General features: G+C 43.4%; 1 protein-coding gene across 17 annotated transcripts in view; it reads left to right on the top strand.

The window, feature by feature from the left end:
* Positions 1-23,395, top strand: part of CUX1 (cut like homeobox 1) — a 263,714-nt gene that overhangs the window by 160,312 nt on the left and 80,007 nt on the right. For all 17 annotated transcript variants that reach the window (XM_065037091.1, XM_065037092.1, XM_065037085.1 and 14 more), the window contains exons 9-11: positions 8,129-8,177; positions 17,169-17,273; positions 20,124-20,312. In XM_065037091.1, coding sequence (XP_064893163.1) covers positions 8,129-8,177; positions 17,169-17,273; positions 20,124-20,312 — 343 coding nt within the window. The remainder of the gene's footprint in view (positions 1-8,128; positions 8,178-17,168; positions 17,274-20,123; positions 20,313-23,395) is intronic.

Below are 23,395 nucleotides of genomic sequence, written 5' to 3'. Positions count from 1 at the left end.
TTGAATCAGCTGAAGTCAGGAGAGGAGAATTGCAGCAGGCTCGTTCAATTTGTAACAGGAGGCACTAGGAAATAGAGAGTTTTCCGCATCTGTGTCATCTTGCATTGTTCAAAAATCCTCAGGGCCAGAATATTGGATCAGGCAGTGACTCCTGTACCCAGGGCAGCGCGGGCTGGCAATGGCCAGAGAGGCAGCTGGAAGTGTTTGTCTGGATCGGCTCCTCTGGGCGTCAGTGCTCATCATAACCTGAACCTGGAGACCGCCTTCCTCACCCCAAGGACTTGATCCTGCAAATCTGGAAAGTACGCGTGCAAATGTGCATGGAAAGTATAAATACACGTGCAAATGTGCACGGAAAGTAGATCCACTCACAATCCTGCAAGGGTAAATTTACTCACACCCGTGGCGGCAAGGCAAGCGGAGTCTCCGTCCCGGGGGGCTCTCGGCGGCAGCATCTCGCTCGTGCTCCAAGAGATCCGCGCAAGAGGCCGAATCTCGACGAGAATCCCGTTTTTATAGCCTGATCAGATCTGACTGGGCATTCCAGAAGCTTCTCTGCACCCCCACGCTGGCTGTGGGTGCCCCTGAAGCCTCCAAACATCCCCCACACTGGCCGTGGGTGCCCAGCGGCTCCCTGGTGCCTCTGCGCTCCCTTCTCCTAACGGCCCTGGCCAGGGGCTCCGGGGCCAAACACAAGAAGCTGTTGGCCTCAGGCAGCAGGGAGAGAGGGAGATGTGTCTACTCCTTCCATGATGAAGGAGGGAGGAGGAAAGAGGGGGGTTTGCATCCTGCCACACCCATGAAAGACAAAACGAAGTGCTGTACAGGTTTTCTTAGCAGTTTTTTTACTGACTGCAAGTTGTTTTATTCCATAGGGTCTTTTCCTTCTAACGATCCAGATGATTCTTGTCTTGTAACATCCAGGTATTGCTCAATATCTTGGGCTTTATAAGCAGTTTCTTTAACCTTTATCAATATTTGATGATCACTTGACATCTTTCAAGGGGCTAAGGCAGCGGTTATTTGAAGATCATACCTGCAGCTGGTGCAACTGCTTGATCCCGGTACTTAACGATACTGACCTGATGTGCTTAATGAGAACTCCTTGCATGAGATTTAGTTTATTGTTTCAGCTTGAATCTGTTTGCAGTGCGCTGCATGGATACAAAGCTAGCAATGAAATTAATTCTTATAGACCCAAAAAACCTTAATAAGTTATAATTCTTTCTCCTTTTTGCCTGGGGAGGAACTCGATTCAGTGTGGGCTAACTGCAAAGAGGGGTCTGCACAGTGTACAGGGGACATTTAGCAATTCCCCAGATTAATCCAGATGACGTATTTTGTAATCACTGGAGCACCTGAAACCAGCATTTCTTTGATCTCTCAATTTAAAGCCTCCAGTGTTTCACTGCTTAGCAGAGAGAGGATTTTTTCTTCAATTGAGTTCCTAGGAGAGGAAACACCCAATTCATTACTAAAGTTGGTGGATTTATGAATCCCTGAACAGAGAAATTCTTTTACAAGAGGCCTGGATTTATATGACATTGGAAAAAGGATTATCTGATCTGGAGATCCTTAGAGAGCTGCTGTGAAAGAAAATATTAACCTATAGCTCTTGCAATTTGAAAAGTAGATTTGAGAACTTAGTAGTAAAAAGTGCATGAGTCTTTGACGTGCTATACTGAAATAGCTTCTTTTTCTTCTTTTGTAGAACCCTTGTGTCTATTACTTTTGGAGGTTATATTGGCATTAAAGTTGGATTTATCTAGGCAATGTTTGTTGGATTACAGTCATTATGAATTCTAGAAATTCCTAAAACCTTCTATAGGAAACTTTGTAAGAGATTCAAAGAAAGCATTTGGTTCTACCTATGCAAGTTGTAGAGTTGCGGGGATGAGACGAGGGCATCTACCAGCAGAGCTTAGTTGGAGTCTTGAATTTAGGTAGGAAATTTGTCATCCTCCTTTTTTGCTTAAAGAAATAATAGAATTGCTTATTGCAATGCTGGAATGCTCCCGTGCCCTGAGCGAATGCTGTGATCATTGGGCTGCAGGCAGTTCTGACGTTGTTTAGTGATCCGAAATTATTTCCTAGACCCATGAACGTTCCTCGATCAAAATTGTATTGAAACTTGAAAAAATGCAATGCACTGCACTTCTGGTCTTTTTCCAAATGCTCCAGCCCTTCTTTTTCTTCCCTTCCCGAAAGTCCCAAATAATTCTTCCCATTTTATCTTGTGCTAGCAAAGTACTAGATGATACTGCCTCTGATTTTAAGAGGCAAAGATGTTTACCTGATTTGGCCAAAGTCTGCCCTGTGATGATCATAGATGTATGTTACAAGTAGGATTTTCTTTTTTCTTAATTAAAAATAAATGCACATTAGTTGATAATGGCCTGCTTTTAGTTTGAAATTGCCTGCGTAAATGTTTCAGTAATTAGAACGTTTTAACAAGCCCCAGTGGCTCCATATACCATTCGCTCTGACCAGTAAACTTATACATGTTTTGAAAGAAAACAAATGTGTGGGAAAAAATGTTGTTTGGTTTTTTTTCCAAACCAAAATACTGATGTGCCCTGCTAGTGGAGTTTCTTGGCCACACCACCGACTGCAATTTCCAAAGTGTCATCTGTGTTTTTCAGTCCTTCCATGTATAAAGAATCCAACAGCAGTTTCCTTCAAGGTTCAGTAAGTTTGAATGTTCAGGGGGCTGTAGCCACAAGATTTGGCAAACCATTCGCTTGTCATGTTAATAAAAAAGGAATTGTTTCTGCCTCTTTAAGCCAGTCTCTAGATGATGGAGTTGGATCAACTGGATTTTAATCATAAAGTCCAGATTATTCTCGCTTGCAAATGAATAGCTTCCTGCTGTTTAGGATTGGTTTTTTTTAACAGAATCACAGAATCGAGTGGGTTGGAAAAGACCTCAGAGATCATCCAGTCCAACCCTTGATCCAACTCCAGTCCATTGACTAGATCATGGCACTAAGTGCCGTGTCCAATCTCAGTTTAAAAACCTCCAGGGCCGGTGAGTCCAGCACCTCCCTGGGCAGCCATTCCAATGCCTGACCACTCTCTCTGCAAAGAATTGCTTTCTAATATCCATCCTAAACTTCCCCTGGCAGAGTTGAAGCCCATGGCCCCTTGTCCTGTTGCTGACTGCCTGGGAGAAGAGACCAATCCCCACCTGGCTAGAACTGCCCTTCAGGTAGTTCTAGAGAGTGCTGAGCTCAGCTCTAAGCCTCCTCTTCTCCAGACTAAACAAGCCCAGCTCCCTCAGCCTCTCCCACAGGTCTTTTGTTCAGGTCCCTTCCCCAGTCTTGTTGCTCTTCTCTGGACCCGCTCCAGCACTTCAATCTCTTTCCTGAACTGAGGGGCCCAGAACTGAACACAATACTCCAGGTGTGGCCTCCCCAATGCCGAGTACAGGGGAAGGATCACTGCCTTTGTCCTGCTGACCACGCTATTTTTGATACAGGACAGGATCCCATTGTCCTTCTTGGCCACCTGGGCACACTGTTGGCTCATGTTGAGTTTCCTGTCAGTTAGTCCCCCCAGGTCCCTTTCTGCCTGACTGCTCTCCAGCCACTCTGTGCCCAGCCTGTAGCGCTGCAGGGCCTTGTGGCCAAAGCGCAAGACCCGGCACTTGGCCTTGTTGAACTTCATTCCATTGGAATTGGCCCATTTTTCCAGTCTATCCAGATCCCTCTGCAGAGCCCTCCTGCCTTCCAGCAGGTCGACACTCCCTCCCAGCTTGGTGTCATCAGCAAATTTGGTCTCAATCCCCTCATCTAAATCATCAATAAAGATGTTAAACAGGACTGGACCCAACACTGACCCCTGGGGGACACCACTAGTGACTGGCCGCCAGCTGGATGCAGCCCCATTCACCAGCACTCTCTGGGCCCGGCCCTCCAGCCAGTTCTTAACCCAGCAGAGAGTGCACTTGGCCAAGCCATGGGCTACCAGCTTTTGCAGGAGTATGTTATGGGAAACAGTTTCATCTGATTTAATTTTATTTAGAAAAAGAAACTGAGCTTCTTCCATGTTCCCAGTTCCTGAATTTGTTTGCTTGTTGTGCTCTTCAAATCTAATGGGTTATCTTGTTCTTAAAAAGAAAGCTGAGCCTTTCTGGAGTTTTTATTTCCTATAAGCAATCAAACTGAAAAGTGGTGTGCTTTTTTTTAAACTCCTTAAATGGTTGGTTGGTTTGTTTTTTAGATGGCGTGCAAGCTTTGAGAGCTCTTTCATAACTGGTAAAAGCGTATATCTTGTAAAATCTATAGCTTTTAATGCTTTTTGGGTTTCACTTCAGATACAGTAGCAAGAGAAGAAATAATAGAATGTTTCATTGTCATGATCTTTCAACAGCTCAGATTCTTTTTACCTGGTAATGCTTATTCTCTAGCTCCAAACGCTTGTGCTTAAAATCGGATTTCCTAAATTTCTTAGCCTGAAAATGTTGAAACTTAGAACAAACTCGCTGTAATACAGAAGAACTCTCTTGCTTACATGATTGGTTTTCCTCTAACACAGAGATCATAAGGAATTAGATCAGATGAATGGTTATACTGCTACACAGGGTAGATCATATTTGGTCCTGCACACAACATGATCTGTTTTAATGTTTAGAAAGTATCACCATTGACAAGCCCTGAATAATTTTGGGTTGCCATGTGGAAATCTGCTCTAAAACACCATAAATATCACTGTATTTCAGCAGAAGGTCTTATTGTTACTAATTACCCTCATTCTCTGTATCTGTCCAAAGAAACACAGACCTTTGGGGTTTTTCTCTTTGGGGTGATGGGGGAATCCGGGAACTTCCAAGAGCTCGAGCTGCATGTTGCTTCAGGAGGGAAAACGTAAAATCATCAGATCTGTGTCTCTTCCAAGTGAGTTTAGTTCAGGTGGAATGGCTCTGGTCAGCAGTTTAGGGTCAGTATAGCCACGGATTTGCTAAATTTGGCCGTGATTCCCTTCAAGGTTCTCCCCAAATTTTCAGTGCAAAGCTGTAGGACAAGCTGCCGCAGCCTTGGGCTGGGTGGTGTTTTGCCTGACAAGTCATTCTGTTGAACTAAAAATAAATATTGAAATAGGGCTGAAAATGAGCAGATGCGGTGGATGGCGAATACATCAAAAATGACCCATGTGGGACTAACTCAGCCAAAGTGGAGTTTCCTTGTCCCTTGCAGGTTTGAATTCGACAGGGTGCTTTGTAAACAATAAATCCAATAAATCAAGTTGTTTCTGTGAGTGCATAAAAGGTGTGAGAACTGTAATTTATTTTATAATAAATGCTTCTGCTGTGCAAACAGTGAACGTAGCTATTAGAGACTTTCTCAAATAAGTGACTTTCGACTGCTGAGTGCCAGCTTCTGATGTGGTAGCTGAGCTTTTAAAATGAAAAGACTGAATTCCTTTGGAAGATTCCTCTGAATGCTGTTGACACTTGCGCTAGGAAAGAATAACGAGTCATTTAATTCATTACTTTACTTAAAGATAACAGTTCTGGTTGCAGCATTAGCCCGCGCTGGTGTGCAGACTGCTCGACTGGAGAGGTTGTGCTTGGGTTGTGTTGGGGTGTTGTATCCGTTCATTAGGTGTGCAGAGACACATGGTCTGTGCAAAAGCTGGGTAGGAAAAAAATGTATGAGGGGCAAGGGGAGCTCAGGATCAGTGTCTGGATACAAGGACAAAGGGACAATTTTGCCCTTGGCTACAGTTTGACACTTCTCCCGGCTTCAGTCGGAATTATCTGTGCGCGCTGAAGGGCAGAAATGTCATTTTTATGACGTTCTATATCCTCGATCGCCTTTTTTTTTTTTGGAATTGGCTGCATATACCAGTGTTGTAATACAGCTCTTAAATCCTGACCCCGGCCAAAGCAGCTTACAAATACCAGTCTTAATACTTCTGTCCGTTTTCAATATAGGACTGTCCTGAGTCCCTGCGCCTTGTTTTTCCTCGGAGTCCTTTGCTCTTCTCAAGTTGTGTGCTTTTTCAGGCCTTTGGCTGATACTTCCACCCCCTTTTTGGGAGGAAGGGCGGTGATTTGGTTGCTTTGCAGCCCGTGCAGTGAATGGAGCGGGAGCCGGGTGCGGCGGAGCTGCAGCCGGCGCGTCGGGATGGGACGTTCCCGGCTCCGATCCGGGCGGCGTGTGACAAAAGCCAGACATCATTCACTGGCTCCATAGAACCTGAGGCATCCACATATAAATTCAACGTGAATGCATAAGCTTATATAAAGAGGATCCTTAAACTATCCCAGCTAAAAATATTTATGAAATGCTGGGAAACATTTTTGTGGGGGTTTGGTGGTGGTGCTTTTTTTGGCGCTTTAAGATGTTCTCTTCCCTCATCTCCGTCATAGATACATAATGGGGTCACTTTGCATGGTTTTATGGACCTCTTTTCCCTTTGAAATACTGTATTTTCTGTATGCTGATTAACAAGGTGGACAAATATTTTGGTTCTGGAGTCTAAAGCAAAAGACATATTTCACAGCTGCAGAGGCTAAAAGTGTTACCATAGGCTTATGTTAACCTGCCCGGGTTACTCTTCTGGTTTCTCCCTGTGCACTTTGAATCCTTATTTGCCCAAAGAGTGATTGTTTGATTCAGTAACTAATGTCTGTTATTTATTATTAATTCAAAACATCGTGTGCGTGATTTTTTCCCAATGCAAGAGTACATTAGCTTCTCCTGCACAAGAAAACACATGTTAATCTGTTTTCCATTATTGTCCAAAAGACTTTTTCAAAAGGCAATTCGTGTTGCCCAGACAACATTAAAGGCTGTCATTAAAAATAATTTTCCATTAATTTATATACACACACATTTACTTATTATGATCTTTTACTGCATTTCCCTAAGTGTGCACGCAGAAACCTAAAATGCTGTTGAAGAGTGAGTCAATATTCAGTGTAATGATCTAGTGTCGAGTGTGCTGGTACCCTGATGTACTTCAATTAACCATCTTTCCATGCAAACACCTGCATAGAAAAAGGGATGTTCTGTGGGATCAGCAGAAAAAATAAACCCAGAGTTCTCTGCATCGGCAGCAGAAGGGAATTCCAGTATTTCACAGCTTTTACTGATAATGATCTGCTGCAGATTAAAAACAAAAAACAGACATTATGGTGTTGGCAGATTGCAAAAGGACTTGCTGGTTAAAGCTGCTGTTCAGAGGAGATGAGGATAGTGTTTATTGCTTCCATATGGTCCAGAGATACAAGACAGGCAAAATGTCTGGGGAGCAGTAATACGTCTTTCTGTATTGATACAGAACATACTTTTAGCTCTGTGGGCTCTTTTCCCGGTACCTTTCACAGGTGAGAGTACAAGTGGGAAATCTTTGCTCATGATTCAGCATGATGGTAAAAAAAATACTTAAAGATTAGAGCCATTTGTGTGAGTAAAGTCTTAGAAATGCTGGGTTTGTAAAGGGTCAGGGCTGGTACCTGCTGCCTAACACACGTACGCAAGGGATCTATTCTTCCTTGACTATTCGTGTAGTTTTCAACTCTTTGACTTTCCTGTTAAGCTTTGTAAAGCACATTAAGAACATGAGTCAAAATTGAGAGCTTGATAAATCTGTGTCAAAAAACTCTTTTCTGCATAATGTAAAATGAAATTTCTTGGTCTCTTTGACATCATGATTATTTTTTTTAGCTGAATTTAGAACCAAACTTATACGCAAACTGAAACAGAAGAGTAACAGGCTATTTTTGTGGACATCTGTACAAGTAGCTTACTGAAGAGCTATAGTCTTTGATTTCTCCATAATTACCACTTGTGAAGCACCTTTACACGTAGGAAAGATGATCCTGCCCTTCTGCTGAAGGTTGGAGACTAAGATCTTCAAAGACCTAATGAATGTGCTCAGTTATAGATGCACCGTTGTGTTGCAGAAAGGGAGCAGGCAAAGGGTTTGGAGACTCACAAAGCAGAACCCAGAGCTGAAACCCAAGAGGATTTCAGCTTAGCTGATCAGTCTGACTGTGTCCTTTTAAAAAACATTGAAAATTGGTATTGTTGGAATGAATGTCGCAATTGTGCAGTGCATGAACTCATATAGCAGGCATTCTTTGTGTGATAACGGTGCTTCTGCTCTCTTGTTCTCCCAGGGCTGATGAAATCGAGATGATCATGACAGACCTTGAAAGAGCAAATCAGGTAGGATTTTAAACGAGTTCCTTGTGAAATTCTAAGTGTGACTTTGATTTCTTTTTCCTTCTCTTTTGGATTTCAGGACAGTTCTTTTAGATGCACTTAGCAGTCATAACTGTGTAGAGTAAGAAAATAGGCAAATTAAGAGAAAAATACAGTTCTTTAGGGACACTCTGTAAGGATTTTGTGCACAACAGAGTAGTCCTTGCCATATATTTACCTTCTAATAATTCAAACTTGAGTCTCCTGCTATAGTTATTCTTGAGTCTGTGTTTGTAAATCCATCATGTTGGCCCCTACCTGGATGTGCAGGTAACTGGTTTACCCAAATTAATTAAAGGGTCTCAGCACTAGGGCTCCTGGAGCCCGGCCTAGGGAGGCCTGACCTGCTGCAGCTCCAGCTTTTGTGGACTTCTGTGGACTTTTCTTTTCCCTTTTCTGATACGTTTTATTTGCCTTGTTACATTTTTAGCAAGGGTTAGATCAGACTGTGCCATGCAGGAGAGCAAAGAAATCGTGATTTGTTCCTGCAGATGTGAATTTGGTAGGCTCACAGAAAGGATATTGTTCTTCACGTTAGTTACCATCCAACCCCCCTGCAATGAGCCACCCTTGTTGTAAAACATTTCTTCCTCGTGTCCGGCCTCAGTCTCCCCTCTTTTCATTTAAAACCGTCACCCCTTGTCCTATTGCAACACGTCTTACTAAAAAGTCTGTCCCAATCTTTCTATCAGCCCCTTTTAAGTACAGAAAGGCCTCAGTAAGGTCTCCCCAGAGCCTTCTCTTCTCCAGGCCGAACACCCCAACTCTCTCAGCCTTTCCTCTTTATATATATTTTTATATATATCTTTCTTTATAAATTGGAAAAATGAAGCAGAAGGCAGATTTGTAAGTTGTTGGGTTGATCATTTAGTCAGTAAAACTGGGGTTTGCACAGTGTGTTTTTAGTTCTGTCAAATAACTTTCATAGACAGCATTAGATATTTATAAAAGTGCTAGTGATTATTTGAAAATCTGTAGATTTTTTAGAAATGATGTAGGTGTTAAAGGTGTTTTGGTAGAATTATTGTGTGATTTTTGCAAAGGCCGTGTGCTTTGCAAAGTTGTAGCAATAATTTACCCAGAAGGGGTAAAGAGTGGAAGAGCGGTTCTGGTTAAAGAACAGGTATTTCTGATTTCCGCGTTGCCATACTAAAATGGAATATGTCCATTTATACAGAAATTCGAAAGATATTTTCCTTGACCTCATTAATGTTTACAGATATCTAAAGGGCGAGTGTCAGGAGGATGGAGCCAGGCTCTTCTCGGTGACAACCAATGATAGGACAAGTGGTAATGGGTTCAAACTGGAACACAAGAGGTTCCACTTAAATTTGAGAAGAAACTTCTTCTCATTGAGGGTGCCAGAGCCTGGCCCAGGCTGCCCAGGGGGTTGTGGAGTCTCCTTCTGTGCAGACATTCCAACCCGCCTGGACACCTTCCTGTGTAACCTCATCTGGGTGTTCCTGCTCCATGGGGGGATTGCACTGGATGAGCTTTCCAGGTCCCTTCAACCCCTGACATTCTGGGATTCTGTGATCCTGTGAAACAGGCCCGTAGTCCTTGTCTTGTGTGATGCTTTACCTTTATAAAACACTTTTCTAAATTATAACTAAGTAATCTTTGTAGCAGCAATTCCTGTGTTTTACCTCTTTAGAGCTGAAAAAAAAAAAAAAAAAAGAAATGGAAGAAATTAAATGCATTGCACAAGCCAGAAAGTGAGTTTGCATCAGGCTGAAGTGTTACAATTGCAGAAACAAGTACTTAACGTAATTATGTATTTAATAGTTAAATTAACATTTCCTTTTACCATTTCAGTAAGTACTTATTCCCCATTATTACGTCTACCTTTAAAGACTAATGCTCAGCGTGACTCCTGCTTTGAGGACAGTCTGCCTTGCTGATTTTGATGTGATGTTTTGCTGCTCTGGAATTAACACTGACCCAAACCACTGGGATTCGGAGCAGAAATTTACAGAACAGCAAAATGTTTCCACTGAAAACGTGAAAAATATTTGCTATTGCATTTTTAAATATTTGATATTTCTGGAAAATCCCTTTCTCTGGCTCTGGAGAGGTGAGGGTGACGTTTCCCTCCCCAGTTCTGCAGTAGGAGGGGGTGGATGTTCTCACTGATGTTGATCCGGGTGTCCGTATTTTGGATTATTAAATCCATGGGGACAGACCTTGTCCTGGAACTCCCACCCGTGGTTCCAGTTGGGTGAAGCGAGGACCATTTTTAGTCTTCAGACTCCATCACTTCTCTTTTCCTTTTGTGTTTTTTTTTTTTCTCATTTGGATCCTTGAATTGTTTCATGCAGGAGCTTTCTGGGCTTGTTTGTGTGCGATCATCCCCAGAAGAAATTACTAGCTCCTAGAAATAATTACCTTTAAATACCAGTGAGCTTTGCGATTTTCTGCTTAGAAAGAAAAAGGGGTAGTGACCGCAAAGTTCTGTTTCTCTCCTTTGTATCATTAGTGCAAGGTGTAAACTGAATTTTAATTTTCCCCCAAACGGTAACCCTAACGAGAGAGACAGAGAAATCCCTCTCTGGTTCCCTCCTCATCACGAGCTTGGTTGGGTTGGATGTCTTTGGCTAAAGCCAAAATATAACTAAATGCAATAGGAATGGTGTATTTTCACAGAATCCCAGAATGTCAGGGGTTGAAGGGCCCTGGAAAGCTCATCCAGTGCAATCCCCCCATGGAGCAGGAACACCCAGATGAGGTTACACAGGAAGGTGTCCAGGCGGGTTGGAATGTCTGCACAGAAGGAGACTCCACAACCCCCTGGGCAGCCTGGGCCAGGCTCTGGCACCCTCACCGGGAACAAGTTTCTTCTCAAATTTAAGTGGAACCTCTTGTGTTCCAGTTTGCACCCATTACCCCTTGTCCTGTCACTGGTTGTCACCGAGAAGAGCCTGGCTCCATCCTCCTGACACTCGCCCTTTAGATATCTGTAAACATTAATGATGTCACCCCTCAGTCTCCTCTTGTCCAGCTCCAGAGCCCCAGCTCCCTCAGCCTTTCCTCACACGGGAGATGCTCCACTCCCTTCAGCGTCTTTGTTGCCCTGCGCTGGACTCTCTCCAGCAGTTCCCTGTCCTGCTGGAACTGAGGGGCCACAACTGGACACAATATTCCAGATGTGGTCTCACCAGGGCAGAGCAGAGGGGCAGGAGAACCTCTCTGACCTACTGACCACCCCCTTCTAATCCACCCCAGGTACCATTGGCTTTCCTGGCCACAAGGGCCCAGTGCTGGCTCATGCTCATCCTGCTGTCCACCAGGACCCCCAGGTCCCTTTCCCCTACGCTGCTCTCTAATAGCTCATTCCCCAACTTATACTGGAGCCTGTGGCTGTTCTTACCCAGATACAAGACTCTACACTTGCCCTTATTATATTTCATTAAATTGTTCCCTGCCCAACTCTCCAGCCTGTCCAGGTCTCTGGATGGCAGCACAGCCTCTGGCGTGTCAGCCACTCCTTCCCCACTTCACTAAGCCACCCGCCCAATAACGAAAATAACCCAAGAGTTCACTCTCACATTTCCATGAAGATTTAATAATCCTGTAGTTTGGGGAAGGGACTCATTTTATTAAGATTTCATTTTGCACAATAAATCACTGCATATTTTCTGATGTGCTACGAAGTATAATAATAAATAATTAAAACTAAACTACCCTTACTTGTCAAAATAAATGATTTATCATAGTTTGGGATATAGCATCTTTGAATTTTTTATTGTTTGATTCCCAGAATATTATAATTTCCAATCAGTGATGTTAATACGCGTTAATATACACTTCCAGCCCATAGGAAGATTTTGCCACGTATAGCACTGAATTTAGCGTGTAATAAGATTGACTGGTGGAACTTTAAGGGAAAGGTTATACTTTTTTGCTTGCAAGTATCTCATTTTGCTCTTCACACCACTGGTCTTTGATCAAATTAACATTTTACTGTAAGGAGAAGAGCACTCAGTTCATGCTATTCATTATCTTGTCAGGAAACAATGAGAATAATTTAAACTGCATATATTGTATAAGACTTTTTTTTTAATTAGAACGCACACGGCAGCATTACGATCATGACCTGCTGGCTCCACTGTGAACAGCACAATATTTACCTGCTATATTAAGGCGAATGAAAGTATTTTGAAATATTTTGTTACCAGGGAGGAACGTCTATGCTAGAAAAACAGCGATATGGAAATTACGGGGAATTGCATGACTGAGCTATCCAGAAAACCAGCATTGTTAGACAATGCCGGATTTGCATGATCTCTATCAAGGCAGTAGTGTCACTGTCACTGCTCATCATGTATTTTCTAGGCTCTACATAGTAGATTTGGAACAAGAAGCCAAGAGTTTCAGCAGTAACTTATAGAAAGCAACTGTACTCTGGCATACGCATTTCTTAGCCCAAGTGGGACAGTGTCACACAAAGAGGAGGTTGCTTGAACTTTCCAGTGGCTCCAAGTTGTGCAAGATCACTAGGTTTTAGCAATTTTCCGCACTGAGCGTCTGTCTCTGGCTGCATTCTCTTTTCTTATTTCAGGAAAAATTGTTCAACCATTTCTAAGAATAAGATTAGGAAAAACACTCCAGTCCTCCCCACGCGTTAGGAGTTGTTCTTGGTTTTGGTGAGGAGCCTGCTGTGCCCATATTGAAGAGAAGGGGCTTGGCGCTTGATGAGGGAGGGTTTGCCTTTTTCTCAGGGCTGTATTTTCTGTTGCTTCAAGTAGCAAAAGAAAAAAAAAGCCCCAAGTTTGGCCAACCTATAAGCGTCTGAAAAAAAAAAAACCACCAACCCAGTTCACACAAACTCAACAGAATCTGGTTTGAATTTGTCGGCTTTGATGTCCCGAGCACGCTGCAGTCTGTCTCTGGGTGAACATTAACCAGCCAGGTTTTTCTTCTCTTGGCTGTAATGGGAGGTCCAGTGCCGCTGCGACTGGGAGCACTGGGAGGGGAGACGCTTGCCCGGGCTGTCCCTGCCCCAACGGGGAGCAGAGGTGCTGGGGAGGGAGGAGAAGGAGCAGGACAGGGCTGCTGCAAGGACGTTCGGAGAAGAAGTGACAAGGAAAGGAGGAAAGCGTGGGGGTAAGATGAATTCTGGAAGTTCGTGTGGATTCGTTAGGTCGTGCAAAGTCCGAGCTTGCTTCTGTCGTCCTGAAGCTAAAGGCTGTGAAGCTCAGCGAAGGTAGAATGGTGCTTCCAGCGGCCAAAATGCATTAGGAAGGGGACAAAGTGACAAGCAGAGAGGGGTAGGGGTTGGAGAGGAAAAAACAGAGGGTTTTGCCGGGGAGTGGCACAACAGCCACTGCATGGGGCCTTGGGTGTGGGTGACAACGGCCAAACGCAGCCTGTGCTGGTGGTGAGGCTGTGGGTGACATGGGTGAGGAGAGCACCCGAATGGCCGTATGGTGAGATTGTGGGTGACACCAGCGAGCAGAGCACCCGAATGGCCACATGGTGAGATTGTGGGTGACACCAGTGAGCAGAGCACCCGAATGGCCACATGGTGAGTTTGTGGGTGACACCAGCGAGCAGAGCACCCAGATGGTGATATGGTGAGATTGTGGGTGACACCAGCGAGCAGAGCACCCGAATGGCCGTACAGTGAGATTGTGGGTGACACCAGTGAGCAGAGCACCCGAATGGCCATACAGTGAGATTTTGGGTGGCACCTGAATGGTGATACGGTGAGATTGTGGGTGACACCAGTGAGCAGAGCACCCAGATGGTGACACGGTGAGGCTGTGGGTGACACCGGCAAGCAGAACCAAATGGCACCCATATAGCTGAAAATTTGGGCTTGTGCCAGTGCATTCGTTAACGCTTCTTGAAGCACTTAGATCCTTCGGTGGTGGAAACTAGAGCACAGCCCATGAGGCAGCGAATAATCCTGTCTGCAGAGGAGGGGGGGATTAGTTTGCAGTAAATAAGCCACAGAGGTCACGCATGGAACAAGGAGGACAAAGCAAAATATTCATTCGCAGAACAGCGTTCATCCTGAGGACTGAATGGAGTAGGTGGGCTTGTTGGGAAGAAGCAATAACAGCGTGTTGCTGGGTGGTTCCAGCCTGCCTGCCCAAGCCCTGCGCACGGGGGTGCCCAAACGTACCTGAGGCCTTGGGATTGGCTTTTCAAAACTTCTAAGTGCTCCATTTAGAAACCGTACCGTTCTTTTAACAGGTTTCTGTGTGTAATTTATAATTTATATTGCAATAGCACCCAAAAGTGCTTTCCAGACATTGAACGCATCTCTAATTCTGGCTCTAAAAAGCTTCCATTCTGGAAGGAAAAAAAAGGCAAAATTGACCAGTCTTTCCCAAACAGAATTGCCCAAACTTTCCGTTGATGTATTTTTAACAAGGCATAGTATGAAATCTTGTCTGATATTATTCACGGGGTTACAACAGGTGTTCTGAATTGGCTGGGGAGGCTCTGCAGAAAGGGCAGCTGACAGCTTACTGCGTATGCAGATGTAACATCTATTAGAAATATCCTCTGTGGTTTGCTTGCATGCAAGCTGAATAGGTTCTCCAAACAATGCTGCTGTGGATGGAAACCATCAGCAGAATTGCTTAAGGCTGCAAAACCCATTACTTATACAGCAGTAGATGCAAGTGCCACGGTGTAGTAACTTGTCCCGCTTGCTGGAGCTGTTTACTGGTTATTAGATCAATATATGTATATCCATGTCTAATAATGTACAAGAAAATAATTTATCTTAATCTTTATTGTTAGTTCAGTTTTTTAACCCCGATATTTTCCAGCTGCATAAAAAAAGTTTCTCTTTTTGTGCCTTTTTAATGCTCCTACAGTTTTTTTTCATGCACGCAATAGCTTATGTCCCATGCTCTGATTATCAGAGCCAAGTTACCGTACTTCTTACAATTACATTTTAATTACAGCTGTAGAACCTATGCAAAATCATTTAATATAATGTTGTGAGCAAATAGCGCAGATGATGCATTTAGTATTTGATTGCCGTTAGTTTACTGATTGATTAAACATGCAGACAGAGTCTCTGCTTTGACTAGTGAGTCACAGACCATGCGCACACACAGGGGTATAGGTTGTACATTTGAATCACAGCATGTCAGGGGTTGGAAGGGACCTGGAAAGCTCATCCAGTGCAATCCCCCCATGGAGCAGGAACACCCAGATGAGGTTACACAGGAAGGTGTCCAGGCGGGTTGGAATGTCTGCACAGAAGGAGACTCCACAACCCCCTGGGCAGCCTGGGCCAGGCTCTGCCACCATCACCATGAAGAAGTTTCTTCTCAAATTTAAGTGGGACCTTTTGTGTTCCAATTTGAACCCATTACCCCTTGTCCTATCTTTGGTTGTCACCGAGAAGATCCTGGCTCCATCCTCCTGACACTCACCCTTTAGATACCTGTGAACACTAATGAGGTCACCCCTCAGTCTCCTCTTGTCCAGCTCCAGAGCCCCAGCTCCCTCAGCCTTTCCTCACACGGGAGATGCTCCACTCCCTTCAGCATCTTGGTGGCTGCGCTGGACTCTCTCCAGCAGTTCCCTGTCCTGCTGGAACTGAGGGGCCACAACTGGACACAATATTCCAGGTGTGGTCTCCCCAGGGCAGAGCAGAGGGGCAGGAGAATCTCTCTGGACCTATTAACCACCCCCTTCTAATCCACCCCAGGTACCATTGGCCTTCCTGGCCACAAGGGCCCAGTGCTGGCTCATGGTCACCCTGCTGTCCACCAGGACCCCCAGGTCCCTTTCCCCTACACTGCTCATTTCCTATTTTAAATGACTGAGGTTTTCAAAAGAATTAGCTGACAAAGCAGGGGGTCTGGCACACAGAAATATGGCACTTCTGATGCCTTAAAAATGAATTTATTATTCAGTACAGGGAGGGACCCATCAATGTAAAAGTTGGTCAGTAAAAGTTTTGACCTCGATTGGTGGCAGCTCGTGGATTTGGAAGAGCTGGTGGTATGAGCTGGAAGTGGAGATAGGAAATTATTTGAGTTGTTTTCTGCTGAAAGCCCAGCATGGTTTGCAGAGCCCAGGTGGAAAGCTGTCATTACCCAAGGAGGTAAGCAATGTGGTTTTATAAAAATAAAACAAACTTCTACAAAAAAGCGAGAAGAGGGTCTGACCAAGAGGAATATGTATTGTAGAAACAACCTGGTTTTGTTCTGCTTTCTTAACAGAAGCTTATACAGTTATGGAAAGGGCTTTGCTTCTATTTATTGCCTGAAGTTACTGATCCATCTGTCTCTCCCCAACCTCTAGTACAATCTTTCCTCATAACTCTGCTTTTCTCCTTTCTGTTATTATTCAATATTTGTATGGGAATTTTGTCCGGTAGCCAAGTCACAGGCTTATCAGATATTGCGTAAATCCTCAGCAGCTGGTGACTGATCTGTGCAAAATTGTCAGTTTAGGGTTAAATATTGTTGAATAAATAGGCCCGCTGAAAGAACAGAGTCTAACAATTGATGTTTTGGGAAATAATTACTGAAGAAAGACAGCCCACCACATTGTATGCGTGTTAGAGAGAATGGTCAGAATATCTTTTAATTCAGCATTTACCCGTGAGAATTATTCCCATGAGGAACCTTGCAATAAAATCTGCTTGGTCTATGAGAATAGAAAGAAATTGAATAAAAAGACTCCATTTCTACTTGTATTTATTCAGTCTGGGAAATTCAGTGGGCCGCAGCATTAGTATCAGCAGGGGATTCCTTGCTCCTAGCGTTAAATTACTGTCATAATCGCTCAATTATTTCTTCCTTGTACTGTTTAAAATAAAAATCCATCACATTCTATGTTTTTTTCTAACATTTATTAGGTTGAGTGTTTAGGAAAATCAATTATATTCAGTCAGGCATGAATTGATGAATGTTCTTGTAATAATTGTCAGTTGTTAAACTGAATGTACTTTCTCTTTTCACCCCTTTTCATTTCCTTCAGAGGGCAGAGGTGGCTCAGAGAGAGGCAGAGACCTTAAGGGAGCAGCTCTCATCAGCCAACAAATCTCTCCAGCTCGCTACGCAGATCCAGAAGGCACCTGATGTGGTGAGAGGAAATATTTACTGACTCTTACAGGTTCCCGGCAGTACAGCTCTTTCAATTTATGCTCACAGCTATGAAAATATCTGCTTGGAGTAATATTTTAGCCACTATGGAATTGTGTTCCTTTGGGATGCTGGTTGGACTTTGAAGAGGGTTGGTGGCTGCAGAAGACCAGGGGAAGGAGAGAGGTCCGTGTTCTCCGTGGCGGCTGGTATGTGATCCATAGATCTCCTCAGTCGGTCGCGGTGGATCACAGCAGCTCTCGGGGTTTATTTCACATTGGAGGAGCATCAACAGAGGCAAAATCAAGGGACCAGCTTTGCCCAGGGTTTGCTGTATTATTGAGGACCTGCTGCCTGGCCACACCTGGCTCGTGTCATTCTTATTGTCCGAACGGGCTGCCAGAGGAACTAGAAATAAACCCGGTATCATTCCGGTTTTCACTGAATATATCTCAACTGAGAATCACAACTAGAAAGCCGGTAAAAGCACCTTAGATAATGGAGAAGATATCCTGTGCTCCTAAAGGTTCGGCTGGTTGTTTGGTTCTCCGTGCGTTTCTAAATGAAGCAAACCCCGCTGTTGGGGATGCTGGCGGTGCCGGTGGGACCTGGCGGGCACAGGGTGTGGGTGCAGGACTGCAGCTGGTCCTGGGTGCACAGGTACCACACATGAGGACACAGATTATTTTGATTTTTGTCTGCCAGAGGAGAAATGGGAGTATTTAAATGTAAATATGCAATTAAGTGAAATTTAGTCTACTTACAAGCAGCAGAGTTAACAAACAAAAGAAATCATACTCCTTGTAATCCTTTTTCTTCTTGCAAGCCACATACATGCTTGACATTGGTGTCAGAGAAACACATGGTTGCTTTAAAATGCATTTGCACAGAGTGAGTAACAAACCATAAGTCCTCCAGATCTGTTTGGTCATCTATTAATACAACCCAGTATTTTCTCAGAAAAGTCAGAAGATAGACAAGCAGATGGCAAAACAAACCGGAAAAAAAAGCCTGAATATCACTTGTAACTCTGAATTACCTGCCTCTTCCTATCTCGTGTCCTAGTCTTATCATTATTTTAACATTAGGTCTTTCTTGTATTTAATAGTACTTCTGCACTTCATTTATATTTAATATGACAACTACTGCAGGATGAAAATGATCATTATCTATCTTATTTCAGACCTTACGTTCTAGTCTCAATAGGCACAAGCAGCAGATGATTATACAACTTGTGATGTTTCATGCAAGCAAATTAGAGGTTTTTTCAACTTAAAGTATAATTCAGTGTAATAGGAGAGCGTTGTTAACTGCTGCTCGTACACGCAGCTCTGTGTGAGATACAATGCTGTGGAGTCACTGAGCATCGAGCTGAGTGTTTAGAAAATACGGAAAAGGTGTTTTGTTGTGCGTGTATTTTCTGGAAAAGTGGGTATGGAGAAGATTTCAACATCATCTTGAATTGTAAGGAAAGCGCTTGGGTGACAGCATTGAGTTTTCAGCTCTTTCACCGTAGGATCTTTGGCACAACGCTTACGACCGTTGTCTCTCTTGTGGTAAATGGATTTTTTTCCTAGTTCACTGGTGTTTTCTCAAGAACAACCATTAACCTTTGTAAGGTGCCTTTTAGGCTTTTTAATGGAATGTGTGTTCATCACTAGGCTGCCTTGCACTCCCCAGATCTGCACAAGGAGTTTCCCTCACGTTCTGCATGGAAGAGGTTCAGGGCGCTCCATGCATTGTAACTATTGAGCTCATGACACAAAAAGAGACAAAAGACATGGTACAATTAGTCTGTATTATCTTTTCTGAGTAGATTTGCCTTCCTAACTTGTCTGTCCTCTCTTACAATACTGGAAAGTCAATCTAGTGAGGAAGGTTGAGGCTTGGGCACAGATTTTGCAGCCATGGGAAACTGGAAGATCCTGATTTAGGAAAAGGAATTTCTCAAAATGGAGACCATAGAGAGAAGCGCCTCATCTTACAGCTGTCAGGTCTATCTTCATCCCCATGGAGGAGAGGCTTTAGTTGCCAGCAATAACGTTAGCAGCAAACAATTCTCGTGTGAGGAGCAGATTCATTGGAAGTAGCCGTTTGGGGCAATTTTTGACAGTTTTGCCTGAAACGTGCAGCGTGCATACGAAGAGCCAAAGGCACATGACTCCGCCGTTCTTGATTAAGAAATTCTGCTCCATTACTTCAGAATATTTCATCTGATTAGTATTTTGTAAGAACAGATTTTCATAGCTGTCAAAGCATTTGGACTATTAATAATAAATAGATCTAAATAGAATCGCTTGACTTTCCCGGCTGCATCTTTTCAGTACACTTACGAAATAGGGAAATTTATTCTCTCCTTTATCCCTATTTTACCAAAGAGCTGTCTGGGGGGGTAGAAAGGTTCACATTCCAGATCCACGCAGCCACAGGAGTCGCAGGTTTAGAGATTGTTTCTGTCCCTATTATCCCTATTTTACCAAAGAGCTGTCTGGGGGGGTAGAAAGGTTCATGTTCCAGATCCACGCAGCCACAGGAGTCGCAGGTTTAGAGATTGTTTCTGTCCCTATTATCCCTATTTTACCAAAGAGCTGTCTGGGGGGGTAGAAAGGTTCACATTCCAGATCCACGCAGCCACAGGAGTCGCAGGTTTAGAGATTGTTTCTGTCCCTATTATCTCTATTTTACCAAAGAACTGTCTGGGGGGGTAGAAAGGTTCATGTTCCAGATCCACGCAGCCACAGGAGTCGCAGGTTTAGTCGCAATACCACACTTGGTCCTTACCTAACTGCCCCAAATGCTTGTTGTGTTTTTGTTTAGATTTCCATGATCTAACGCTTCTTTTTCCCCCCAGGAGCAGGCCATCGAGGTGCTGACGCGGTCCAGCTTGGAAGTGGAACTGGCCGCGAAGGAGCGGGAGATCGCGCAGCTGGTGGAGGACGTGCAGCGGCTCCAGGGCAGCCTCACCAAGCTGCGGGAGAACTCCAGCAGCCAGATCTCCCAGCTGGAGCAGCAGCTGACGGCCAAGAACAGCACGCTCAAAGTAAGGCTCGCTTCCGTGCTCCGCAGCGTTCCGAGGGTATCGCTGACGTACCGCTGCTGGGGTTTACTGGTGTAAGCTTTCTGTGGTTCTCAGAGGCACCGTAAAAGCCATTGGCTTTTGAATTCCAGTTTCTGTGATGTCTTATCCTAAGCGATCACGTCTTGTTGAAATTTTGTTGAGCTAGTTCTCATTGGTTTGGAATTTGTTTTTCACAGAACATGGCTACCTTTAGAATTAAAACCAGCAACAAACCCCAACATATATATATTGTTATGCGCAGGAACAGGAGTTGGACTCGATGAGCCTTATGGGTCCCTTCCAACTCAGGACATTTTATGATTTACCATGTAGTGATATAGCTGAACTGAAAACGCACAGAACATCCTTCTCAGGCTTTAAAACTTTTCATTCCCATTCCAGTGATTGGCATTGCGGATTTGGCAGGGGTGTATCTCTGGATTTACCTGCTAGCCCATCCATTTCTCTCCACTAGCAAAGGGAAGTGTAGCATTTAGAGCATAAAAACAAGTAAAATCAAGACCCAGAGAGAAGGCATTTTAGCCTTCATATTAATTTAATTCTTTTTAACTGTATATTTGCTGCACAGTAATTGCCATTTATAATTAGCAGTCCAGTCCTGTACTCATTTGCGCACCAGTAGCACTGCACTAAACCCAGAAGAAACATCTTGACGATTTTGTGAGTGACCCCTTTACCTTTCGCTGCTGCAGCTTTTCTGCTTTGTGCAGTAGCCCCCCCAGTTTGATCCATCCGAGAGCATGAGAAATGTTTCCTGACATGCGTTATGAATCAGTTTCCTGTAACTCCCCGTCTCTTGTACTGTTGGAGCTTCAGTGTGTAAACAAGATAAATTTATCTATTCCATTAAAGACTTCATAGTTTTGCAGGTTTTATAGTCTGAGAGTTTTCTGAAAGCAGGAGGCTGATAGTACCCACTTAGCTCTGCCTGTAGCTTTCCTCCATCAGAATGATTTAATGTTCAATTGAAACTCTTGGAAATTGTTCTAATTCTGCTATTTTTTTAGAGGTTACTAGTTTTGCTCTGGTGCAGCGTAATTTATGTGGACAAATACCCGTTAGGGATGGAAGTGTTGTGTTCAATATGCTTTCTGCATGTTTTAAAACAGCCTTGCAGAATTTCTATGAAAATTCAGTAGAGCTCAGGAAACCTGTTATGTTCCTATATTGATGGCATCGGTGTCTGCCCCTCTGTCCCCATGTGGGCACCGCTCTTCATAAGGGAGCAAGGCCTGGTTTTGAGAGACACATTTTGCTGGCTACACGAATATTACAGGGGGGTGGTACTTTTTCATAAAGCGTGATAGAAAATATCTTGAGTCCTTGCACTTGACGGGTTTTCTTGGAATAAAACGTGTTCCTGTTGAGGTCAGTATTAGTTTAGCCATTAACTTCAAAGGGAATAGGATCACAGAAATGACAGAGCAAGTCTTTGATTTTCATTTCAGTAATCTCCTTCCATTTTCTCATAGGCTTGCCTGGCTAATGCTCTGTATTTAGGTTCCTGTTGATAGCGTCTGATGCAGCGACTCTATTGATAAAGTTTTAGTCATTTCAACCCTCTTTAACCTTATTTGCCGCACTATAAAAAATATTTCGAAATACCTACTTCTACCCCAAAGTGCTGGCAAAGCTGTGTCTGAGATCTGTTGTACAAAGAACCAAATCTCAGTGGTGATGTGTTGATCTCGTGTTTGATTATAGAGGAATTGCTTCTAAGGTAACTGAGGTTGTAATGGTTGCCTCCACAAAAAATGAATCACAGTTTCACAAATTAAAGCAATGTTCTCAGACCATATCTCGGGGGAATTCTTTAATACTCTATGACTTAATGAAACAATACAGAGATACCTTCAAAATTATTGCTTCTTCATCTGATCTAATAATCAAGACATGTCCTCTAGTAACGAGACTTTTCTAACTATAATTATATTAACTCTTTGTTGCTGGGAGTTAGAGCTTCCCTGCTACCCAGTAAAAATATAACCTAGGTTAATTAAATACGAGCTTTTTGGTTTGTCGCTCTAAACTGAACTACAACATTAGTCTAGTGGGGTTTTTTAGATGTTTTAAGCCCCTTAATACAGCCCATGCTGTTTACCTTCATAATACAGTAATGATTTTTGTTTTAAATAACCTAAGAGGGGTCACAAGCTCTGCGTGCTCTTACACGAGCTCATTCGTAGATCAAATGCAAGATGATTCCTTAACATGGAATATTTGCAAATGTAGTGTGCAGAAGTGCCACCAGTTCAATCCTTGTGTCCCCTGGTCCCTGAGTTCCTGTGTGTTGGAGGACATCAGAATATGTTTTGTCTGAATTAACCAGGTTGGTATTTAGTGCAAGATATTAGTTCCTCCACATTGTCTCACAGCTGGAACCTTTGTTACACTGTGTTCTGTGCATTTTACAGGGTTCTTCGAGACAATTACCACACTAATACATTTTAAACCAGGCACTGACTGGGAAGATGCCAAGTGCCTAAATGGTTTGCTTATATACAGACATCGCATTCTCAGTTGTTAGTTTATTTTGTTTAGTAAAGTGTACGTTTAGATGCAGATTTTCCATGGCAACAATCTCTGCATTAGGTACTTGGAATGATGGATGTATGTGTTTTTGTACAATTCAAAGTAAAATATTGCTGGTTGCCATACTGCTGTAACAGCATACAAGCACCTGAGAGTCCAAACAGCTTCATTCTGTCAACATCTTTTTCTGTTTTGTTTTTTAACCTAAAATTTCCAGAAATACTTTCAGGGTATAACATATCCTTCTACAGAATAACATTTAATATAGATTGCATTCAAATGCAAAAGCTCATCTGCTTGTAGACCCAAAAATGTGACGAGTTACAGAGTTAAGAGATGAACTGTAGTGTAATCTTTGTTTTACTGAGCATAACCTGTTACACCAGAAAGTCCAGCTGGATTCCTTATTAAAGTAACTGTGTTTTGCTCAGCGTTGAGCTGAACCTTGCAAAGCTGCGTCAACTTGTGGCACATTGTAGCTGAACCTCCTTAAAACCCAGAGAGCCGAAGTG

This window comes from Columba livia, chromosome 20 (assembly GCF_036013475.1).
Source record: "Columba livia isolate bColLiv1 breed racing homer chromosome 20, bColLiv1.pat.W.v2, whole genome shotgun sequence".
Taxonomy (NCBI): domain Eukaryota; kingdom Metazoa; phylum Chordata; class Aves; order Columbiformes; family Columbidae; genus Columba; species Columba livia.
The sequence above is the reverse complement of the archived record's forward strand: the minus strand, read 5'-3'. Positions and strand labels throughout refer to the sequence as shown.